The sequence below is a fragment of the Phyllopteryx taeniolatus genome, chromosome 17 (genome assembly GCF_024500385.1).
Source record: "Phyllopteryx taeniolatus isolate TA_2022b chromosome 17, UOR_Ptae_1.2, whole genome shotgun sequence".
Classification (NCBI taxonomy): domain Eukaryota; kingdom Metazoa; phylum Chordata; class Actinopteri; order Syngnathiformes; family Syngnathidae; genus Phyllopteryx; species Phyllopteryx taeniolatus.
This window is the reverse complement of record NC_084518.1, coordinates 16,156,890-16,167,564: the sequence shown is the minus strand read 5'-3', so window position 1 is coordinate 16,167,564 and position 10,675 is coordinate 16,156,890. Positions and strand designations below refer to the sequence as shown.

Here is a 10,675-nt window from a genome sequence, read left to right as displayed (position 1 = left end):
GGTTGGGTTACCATTTCTTCGCTACAATAGGGGCAAATTATTTTTTTAAACTGCATTCACGCATTAAAATACTTTTTAGCATTAACAAAGAATTGTATTAATACATTGAATTAACTTTCAAAAAATATATAACATTCATACATAATGCCCTCAGATGTGGTCAAGGATGATAGGCGCTGATACAGTGCAGTCACTTTATTACCACGAGCAGTAACAAAACACACATTCATCACCAAAATATATTTCAAACAGTAACTCTTTCTTACAGTTCATTTACTATAATTTCAAACAGTAACTCTTTCTTACAGTTCATTTACTATAAACCTTCGCCATGGTTCCTTACCTTATGAAGTCTAACAATGTAAAACACTCATGAAATTATTCAGAGGTAAAATAAGCTATGAAATATTAAGTATCCCACAAAAATGACAGTAAAACAGTCATGTCATGAAGGAGCCACCTTTGTTTATTATTATTCACGTTTCAGTTAATACAAGCTTGTGGTTCAGTGCGTTGATGATCTCACACACACGCACACACACACACACACACACACACACACTTTCACACATTCAACAAGACAAAACTTTGTTCTTGGGGCTTTGTTTTTTTTTTGTCATAAAAAAATGTAAATATTCTCTTCAGCCTTATTTTATGTTACAGTTAAGATTTACAAAAGTGCAAACAGATCATCCTCCCATCTTATATATATATTTATTTATTTTTTAAACTCATTGTCAGTCCAAACCATCAAGTGAACTTGACTGATTGATCTTCTGGGTGCAATATTTCATAATACAAGTCCTCAGCAATTCATAATGTCATGATTTATGGCACACACCGTTTGGTCCGTCCACAGCCACGCGCACACATGATTATTTCTTGCTAAATGCTTCAATAGGTCTTTGTGTGAATGTACAATATGTGCTGGTGCTGCTGCTGCTGCTGGAGGACACAGCATTACATGGCAACACTGGACTTGACTGTACAAGAGGGGTGGGGGTTCAAAGCAGGTTACAGGAAGTAGTCTGGGGTGCGGCGGGTCACGTGGGGCTCCCCTCTGCGAGGCGCCGGGTCAAACTGCAAGCTGTCGCGGGGGAGGGGGGGGTGGTATAATAATATTAAAAATATATATATACATTACATGGTCTCTAACGTATCCACAACAATAAATAGGCTTCACTGGATATGTACAAAAAAAATTGGAAGTTGTGTTCATGGCACTTACAAGGAGTATTTGAGGGTGTCGTCCAGCTCCATGATGGCCGCCTGGTTGCCGCAGCGATAGCAGTAGTTTGGTGCGCTGAATATCGTCACCACGTTCCTCTCGTGGCACCAGTTGTAGCCCTAACAGCAAGCACAAGTGTGTCTGGTTAGCATTCACACTAATGTCAGCATTTTTAGCCAAATATCCTGAGAAATGGCAGAACTGCCAACGTTAGCATTTCTAGCCTCACCTCCATGACCAGCTGGTGGGCGCGGGACACCAAGGTGAGGCGGTTGGCGTGGTTGAACGTCTCCGAGATGTCTTGGCCGAAGGTGTAGCCGGCCCCCCGCGGTGAGATGCCCCAGCCGCCGCGGTCGTCAGGGTCCGACCACAGGAGGTCGCACATAGGACCCTTAGAGATAGAATAGATTCATTAGGGCTGGATAACATTAATTTTTAATTATTAATTACAGAAAAAATATATACCAAAATGTATAAATGAACTGCATGATGGAGTGACAATTTTGTAAATAAATTCAATAAAATATAACGAAACAAAACTATAAACCAAAACAATATTAAAATAAGTATTTACAATATATGACTAGTATAGTAATTATCTGATCCAGTAATGTAAAAATGAATACAGTACAGAATATTTGCGTTATTTGCTGATTTTTGCTGGGAGAAACAGCCGTTATTCGCTGTTTTTGTGCTGAGGCTAAAGCCTCATCTAATTAAAAAAAGTATTACTTTGGCACCATCTTGTGGCATCTTTGTGCCGAGGAACTATGCTAAGTGAGGGGTGGAGCTTCATTTAGACAGGCATAGTCCAAAAAGTCTAATGAAAAGTAGTGATTTACCACATCCGTAGGCAATCATAAACCCTTTTTGGGAAGTTATCAGTTAGTTGCAGATTTTCCTTAGTTACCTATCCCCCAAAATAACAATATTGTACAATAAAATATATACGATAATTATAATAACAATGCCCCAAACATATTTTTTTTACCTCATGAGGAACTTCCTGTAACCGATCCAGCGCCCTGATATGGTCCAGTGTGTCAATGGATGGTGAGAGGCCGCCGTGAAGACAGAAAATCTGCAAAAACATCAGTATTTTAGTATCATTTCTACATTCCCCCCCCCCCCCCCCTCAGCATCAAATTCTACTTCCTGCCCACCCTTCACCTGAGAGTCGACCAAGGCGGTGAGCGGGAGGTAATCAAACAGGTCGGTGAAGTACTTCCACACGTTGGCGTTGCCGTACTTGCGCAGGCACTCGTCATAGAAGCCATACACTTGCGTGATCTGTCTGCTCTCATGGTTGCCGCGCAGGATGGTGATGCGCTCCTGGAAACGAACCTACCGTACAAGCAGGTTTACAAAATCCCATCAATGACAACAAAAACACCAAAGTATCATTATACAAAGGCACAAATTGAACTTTTTTTTTTTTTTTGCGGCTTCCGTAGCTCAACACACATTCCTGCTGACGTGCATTGCTTAAACAACATGGCTGCGAACAAAGAAGAGCTACTTTACAAAAGCACAGCCGGTGCTGATAAATTAGCCACTTTTTCACTATAGTCAGCCACTTTTCCGACCTCTTTAGTGACTAGCAAGTTTAATTAATAAAAAAAAAATACACACACGTAATAGTGTTTAATAATGCAAAATCAATCTTTATCCATTTACTTGATTAATCAATGGGACAATCAGTAAAATACTCGATTCTACAAATATTCAATAGCTTCAGCCCTACCAAGAAGGGTAAAAGAGAAAAAAAAAAAGTTTATTTGAATAATGTCAGTCATTTTCTTTTTACATAAGAATGGGAAAAGAAATAGATTAAAATCAGAAATCATATTTTTGTGACAAAAGTCACAAATTGCATTTTAAGGCCATATTGCCAGCCCTACGGTATACTGACCTTAAGTCCTACAAGTAAAGTGACCGTCTCCACTGAGTAGTAGCCCCGGTCCACGTAGTCGCCCATAAACAGGTAGTTTGTGTCGGGAGATTTGCCGCCGATCTTGAACAGCTCCATGAGATCGTGGAACTGGCCGTGGACGTCGCCGCACACCGTCACGGGGCATCGCACCTCCTGCACATTGGACTCCTTGGTCAGGATCTCCTTGGCCTAAACAAATAGACAAGATCAAGAAGTTTGTTTGTCATGGTGTAGTTAGCCATTAGTCATTTTTAATGTACTATACTGTCACAATATAAAAAAATAAAAAATACCAATGTGCTTGCTAAAAATGTTTTTTCTTCTTTATGTCTGTGTAGTTTCTCGGTCATCCAAGCGATTGTAATCCACAAAGGTTGAATCAAGGCAACTCGACTCTTCTTAGTTGATTTTATTTATTTATTTATTTATATATATTTTTTGTTAGATGTTTTTCAAAAACATGACCGAATGAGTCCGCCAGAGTCGGCTGAAATAGGCTCCAGCACGCCCGCAACCGTAGTGAGGATAAGCGGTACGGAAAACGGATGGGTGGATGGATGGGTTAATGAATAACGTCGGCCATTATGCTTATGAAATTTTTGAGCAGATCTGGATAAAGGTACAAGGAATTTATTTTCACTTTTGGTGAGAAAATAAATAAATAAATAAATAAATAAAGTTGGCAGCCTTTTCGTGACATGCATTTCCACCACCAGTTTCAGATCGTTTCATCTACGTTGTGGGTTAGTTAACGAGTCGATTTCGACAGAATTCTGGATGAAGGTACAAGGATTTTTTTTTTTGCACTTTAGGGCCAAGTGGGGACATTGACCCACCAAAGAGAAAATGGAGCTGTGTTGGGGGGAGAAAAAAAATAAATAAATTAAAAAAAAATAATAAAAAAATGCAGTTGGTAGCCATTTTGTAACGCACATTACCACCAACTACAGGACTGGTGTGACTTATCTTCCAAATAAAGCTATGGTGAAAATTAAAGTTGGCAGCTGTCTTGTAGCAATCTACAGGTCAATTTGATCAACGTTGTGGGATCGTTAGCTCCTAATTTTTTATTTTTTTTAATATATATATATTTTTTATTTTTTTATTTTTTTAAATTTATTTATTTATTTGTTTTTAAATGGAGCTATGGCTTAAAAAAAAATAAATACAAATGCACTGCCTCAGACATAATTGCCACAACCGCTGCATAGAAATGTGTGTGTATTAGTTTCTGTAAAATCAATTAGTGCAGTGGTCCAGGAAACACATTCACTAGTTTTGGAATGCCTCGCTCACATTTGCCCTGCAAGACAAGTCGGGACATTAGGGAGGACCATTAAGGCGACCGATCTTTCAAGACCAAGCGCACAACTGTGACAAGTGCTCTTCGCCAACTTAGTTCATCCTCGGAACATCCATTGTGTATCTAATAAGAGGATAACTAAACTGTATAAAACGAGATCATTACTGATATAGACAAAGTTTCTGCGTGGTAGTTCACTAAATTCAGCAGACCTTTGGAAAAGAGCATTTGTCAAAATAGGTCAACATCGAGTTGATGTTGACAAAGCGCTCGACTTGGCCCATCGCTGTGCCAGATGGGAGAACCCTGCAGACTGTTGACCTATATTTAACACACACTACATACTAAACGTGGCTAGAGATACGGCACAAGATAGCAGAAAAGCAGTAATTTTGTCGAAATGAAATGCCCACACTATTTTAACAGCTCCTTGACACCAAGATGCCTCATGATGGAGCACAAAGCAAATTTTTCATTGAATAACAGAGGATAGGTTAAAAATAATAATAAAAAATGACCAAATCAAATACAAAACAAAAAAACAAGAACAAAAATGTTTAAAAATTCTCAACTCCTGTTTAATGTAAAAAATAATGTCCTTGTTTAAGTCTATGACAATAGGATGCATGAAAAAGTCTCAAGGACCCATGTTCGAAATTGAACAGGAAGTTGACCATTTTGGCTTGAAGCAGCTATCAGGTGAGTTCCAGGGTTCATACATATTTTCTTGTCCCATCTAAGTTGGGATTCGCCATGAAAAAGGCATCAAACCTCCGTCACAGCCACTATTTTACCATTTTAACCCACAGGACCAACAAACAAACTCCCGTGCCGAGAAGCAAACTCAGCGCTTTTTCCCCACCACTAACATAATCCTTATAAAAGACAGCTTTACATGGCCAAAGGTCCTAGCATGGATACAACCCGGGGCTAATTAAACATTACAACCGCAGGCCATGACTTCCCTCAAAGCTGCTGCCTGATGGCCCTTTGAGGTTGAACATCTACTAGAGGGGTAGAAGTGCCGCAGTCAGCAGATTTGCCAGCTGCTTTTGACCGCCATGACACCCCTGAATTAACCCTCGCGCGGGCTATTTTAGTTTGACAGTGGTTGCTAATATTAAACAAGAGTGAAAATAGTGTCACAATTCAATAGAAACCATGTCTAGCTGCCAAAACTGGTCATGCAAATTACTTTGAAAATGATGACATCATGCGCTACACCCATGAGCTCATCGCACAGAGGAAATGGAATAACCATTCCCAACTGTTGCCTTAGCAACACAAACACTGAGTCCACCAAGACAAATAAAGTGGAGGTAAACCTGAGCTTTAAAAGCTTTAAGCCCTGAAACCTTATGTCATTCTCTCAAATGTCATGAAGAACGCTTTGATAAAAGTCAAACAAAAACACCTGCCCTAAAAGGTACAAACTTTATCAGCAAGCTAACTTAGCCAGTCTTCAGAACCTCACTCTATTCACGTTCGACCACAGATGCAATCATTGTAAACGTTAAATGTTGGATTAAAAAAAAAAAAAAAAACTCTTAATAGGTACAAACGTTATCTACTGTAAATGCCGGCCTGGGGAACCTGACTCCATCCACTTTCTACCACTCTATGTTGTATGTACAATCATGTCAATTAACTTCAAAGTTGATTTGGAATGCCACTGCACCAAAATCCACCTCGATAGCTCATTCAGCCAGCAAGGCATGTAATTAGGCCTGAATTAAATGCACACATTTTGTCATCAGGCCTAAATTGCTTCAACACAGCACACAAAAACCACCTTGTCAATGGATATAAATGTGATCTTGATTAAGAGCTGCTGTGTCAATCATACCCATCCGACTGGAGACTGTCGGTAAGGCTGAACCAAAACATCCCGTTGCTATCCTCCTCCTCTTCATCCTCCACGAATCCCAAAACAGAGACGCTCACTCCTGTGATTCACTGCGTTAGCCTGAGTCATGCGCTTGATCCTTTTCCAGCAACAAAAAGGTTTCGACAGCGATGCAGCCTGCGATCAATCGAACCCACCCACTGTTTTTACAGCGGGGAGGATGTAGTGTGGGTTGCCGAATTGACAGCGTGCAGCTACAACGGCGTTCGCTACATTACAGGATAGCTTTTTCCAAAGCCTAAACGGCGGCCTTCTATTTGCCAAGCAGAAATAGTTTTGAAATCCATGGGGTTGGAGATGATCGAGGTGAAGCTGCAGTTTAGACCCGAAAAGTCAGCCAAATCGTCGGCCCCGTTCATAAAGTGTGGCATGAGAGGGGTTACTGCAAAATGGAAGCGCTCAGCGGCATCCATATACTGTAGATGACTTAACAGCCCTGTAACATCAAGCTCCTGCCTCAGCAACAACCCAGTGTTTAAAAGGTCAAACCCACGCTGCGGTGACAACAACTCTGCAATCTACCCAGCAACAGAGCAAGACCAGATCAGACCAGAGCGGAATCCAAAATGGGGCTGTGTCTAAGTCCTTTAAAATATGCAAATTTTTGCCAGAAATTCAATATTTTGAAACTTTGAAAACGCTTGAGATGAAAACTCTCGTAAATACTGTGCATCACATCGAATGGCGATGCTATTATTATGCATTAAAACAAGTGAAAATTTTATCATATTAAGAAAACAACATTTCCTGATTATATTTTCAATAAACCACGCACTCAATTCGATGCTCGAAAAAAGATGTTCAATACAATGCTGAGCAACCTCATAAAACAACAACTGAGGTGTGCTCTTACAGACTTGATTTGGAAACTTTTTACAATAGTAACTGGTGATGTCATGTCCAATCAGAAAATAAGTGAATGACAGATGGTGTTCAAAGTTCAACCACATTCAAGCAATTGCTGACTTCACGCAGCCATCAAGTGCCAAATTTCTTACTGTGCACGAAGCCACCATTGAACAATACATTACAAACACATTTAAAGCCAGCACGCTTACTGCTTTAATTACAGTATCATGGCAGCATTTCATCACCAAGCCACCAAATTAGAATTGTAAATTGCAAATATGCAACACACTTCCGTTGTAAGGACTCGGCCAACTCGATATTTTCCGCGCTATTGGTGGTTTTCACTCAAACTTGTCTGCCAATCAGAAAAGGGGTTCCCAGAGAAGCAGACGACACCAAAGGGTTGAGGAGTTATGTTGAGAAAAATGAAGTTATACTATTTCACTCTAATTTTAATTCTTTTTTAAAACCAGATTTTGTATAAGCGATGTCACACAAAAACATTCACTAAAAAGCACCCCATAGAAAAAAAATAATCTATTTCCCCGGAACCATCGTCTGATTTTCAAAATTCTTGGCGTGTTGAACTCGGGTTTAAGTGGCCATTCCAACCAGGCTCAACATTTTGACAGACTGTCATTTTTGAGAAATCTTTCACGTTGCTAATTAATTAGCCCCACTGTTGCGTCACACTGGGGCCAAAAGGGCTTCCTCGTACACATTTTCAGAAATAGCCAGATAAAGATTTACTTGATGGTTTAAAGACACACACGTATACATAAATTTAAAGGTCACTTTTTCATTATTCAGTATGTCCCTTTCACATTTCAGCTAACGCCACTGTTAAGGTGCATGTATGTCCACTTTTCAGCCACACATTCATCCATAAATGCGGTCGGAACACCAGCGAGACTTGCCGGTCACATCTAGCGGACAGAGGTACACAGGTCCCCGGCAAGAGGACGCCCGTAGATAACTACCTCTTCAGCGACTCACACACCCACAAAACACGCCAGCCATGCGACGGCTCAGTCGTCCGCATGAAGCCGCCCTATTAAGAGGCACGTAGCCGGGGAAGGCCCGGTGAAATATAAACCGAAGACGCCATTTTAAGTAAGAACGTGTGGAAGGCAGCAGCGGCGAGGGGCGGCAAGAGTGAACTACAAGGGGGGATGTGAAGATAAATAACTCACCTTTTCGCACAAATTCTTCACTTGTCCCTCCGTGAGCTGTTTGCACTCGTTGAGCTGCTCGATCCACTGATCCAGCTCCTTTGTAAACGCCTTTTCGTCCATTTTCTGTATGTTGAAACAGGGTTTGAGGAGGGAATGTCGGATGTTCTAGTCCTTTCTCCCGGAGTTGAGCAGACTGCGACAGCGAGTGCCAGTTGCTAATCTGTCGACACACTCCGCGTCGTCGTTCCCCCCTCTCCCGGCTGCCAGGGGGCGATGCTTGGGTTCAATTAAAAGCACGATGAGGAGGAGGGGGAGAGGAGGAGACGTCAGCGGTAAATCCAACCTAACAGCGAATGTCTCACATACGTCCGGGTTTGATCATCAAAATAAAAGCAAAAGAAAGTAAAAGTATTTCTCACAGTCTTAGTGGATGTATTTTAGCGTTTATTTCAGCAGCTCAACGCCAACTAAAGAAATATTTACTTAGTTGGCTATTATATTGGTTTAATTTGCAAAACAAAATCCATGCTAAAGATTAAAACTCCACTGAATCAGACTACTTCCTGTGTAAATTTGTTCTCATTATGCTTAACTTTACACTACTTTTTATCCCGCTCCTCTCCCAGAGACGTCGGCAAACACAGCAATAATACATCATCACTGTGAACTTGTGATTTTGTGCAGATGATGTCACCTAAATTGAAGTAGGACAAGCAGTAGAACACAATCGCCAGAGATTGTTTACAGTCTGTGAGTCAGCAGACATTTTTCCGTGTGTTTAGCCTAGTCTGTCCTGTCCAGGGCTAGCCCTGAGGTCTACAAACCGTGGCTCCAGAGCCATATTTGGCTCTTTCATCCTTCTGCTGTGGCTCTCTGTGACTTTTGAAAATAATGTGTAATTTTGTGTAATGTGTAATGTGTAATTCATTTTCTAATTCTACATTGGAAGATTATGGTGCTTTGCAAGATTCAAATAAAATGCTTTTTTTGTTTTCTGTTGCTCAAATTGTGCCACACCGGGTGCCAAGATGTATTGAGCTATTCGAACCCTGATAGGTGAACCATGTATAAATCCAAGAAAAGATATGTTTCTGAATGTTTAATGCTACATGAACTACATTAAAAACAAACTCCATTTTGGCCTGGTCTATCCTGTCCTGCCCTGTCCTATACTATCTTGTCCTACCCCATCCAGTTTTGTATTTATTCACACAAGCCTCAGTCAGTGCATCACTCCCCTCAGTAAACTAAATTTTTGGCTAACTTACCCTAGTTTAGCCTGTTGTGTCCTGTCCTATCCTATCTTATCCTATTCAACCATAGCTGTGGCTGTCCTAGAATGGCCTGTCACATCCTAGTTTTTTCCTAGGCTAGTCTGGGTTGTGACGTGTGTGCTGTCCTGGCCTAGCCTAGCCTAGCCAATTCTATGCTAGCCTGTCATGTCATATCTTAGCTTATCCAGTTTTGTTTTGATTCACATCAGCCTCAGTTGGTGCATTCCCCCCCGCCCACTAACAAACTTATTTTTGAGCACTGATAATTTCCTGTGGTCTAAGCTCTTGAATGTAGACAGGATGCACACATCTAAGGCTGCAGGCGGGTATTATTTATCTTATTGCTGACGTCAGCAAGCGTGGCCTCTTTGAAGTTTCTACGTCAGTGCTTCTCAAGGGAATACCACATACTGAATATCACCACAGGGCCAGTGCGCCAGTTTAATAAATATGTATGGCCGCTATTATCTTTCTCCTCCTAACCTAATCACAGGAGTTGTGTTTTGCGCTCCCCCTTTGGTGACACATCGGTGTTAATCATTCATGAGGTATACTTAAGTGACCTACTTCACAGCCGGTTAGAGCAAAACTTCTCAGCCCGGATTCTCTTGAAGACCTTTTCACCTGCAAAACCATATTATGCATTATGCAACAATTGTGCTAATTTTGTGTATTCATGTGGCAGAATTATATTCAGATGGAGGAGTCACATTGTTTGAGGTTGATCAAGAGTTGTGTTCTGCTTTCATTTGAGCCTCAAAATGCAAACTCAGCTGCTTGTGATCAAAGATGCTGTGAATCTTGTAATAAAGAGGATTCTGATTCTGATCCTAGACAACTAACCTAATTAGCCTAGCCTGTCTACCCTGGTCCAGTACTACCTAGTCTACCTAGCCTAGTCTGAGCTATTCTATCTATCCTGTCCTATTTTGTCCTAGCCTTGACTGGCCTAGCCTGGCCCATCCTATACTATTTAATCCCATCCTATCATATTCCATCCAATCCTA

General features: G+C 40.9%; 1 protein-coding gene across 1 annotated transcript; it reads right to left on the bottom strand.

Moving 5' to 3' along the window:
• Positions 1 to 443: 443 nt before the first annotated feature.
• Positions 444 to 8,733, bottom strand: ppp2cab (protein phosphatase 2 catalytic subunit alpha b). The gene is made up of 7 exons (XM_061751780.1): positions 8,413 to 8,733; positions 3,141 to 3,350; positions 2,399 to 2,572; positions 2,220 to 2,309; positions 1,458 to 1,619; positions 1,229 to 1,347; positions 444 to 1,087 (listed from the first exon to the last, which is right to left on the bottom strand). Exons 1-7 carry the CDS (start codon positions 8,512 to 8,514, stop codon positions 1,015 to 1,017), a joined length of 930 nt encoding a protein of 309 aa, XP_061607764.1. The 5' UTR covers positions 8,515 to 8,733; the 3' UTR covers positions 444 to 1,014.
• Between the last annotated feature and the right edge of the window lie 1,942 nt (positions 8,734 to 10,675).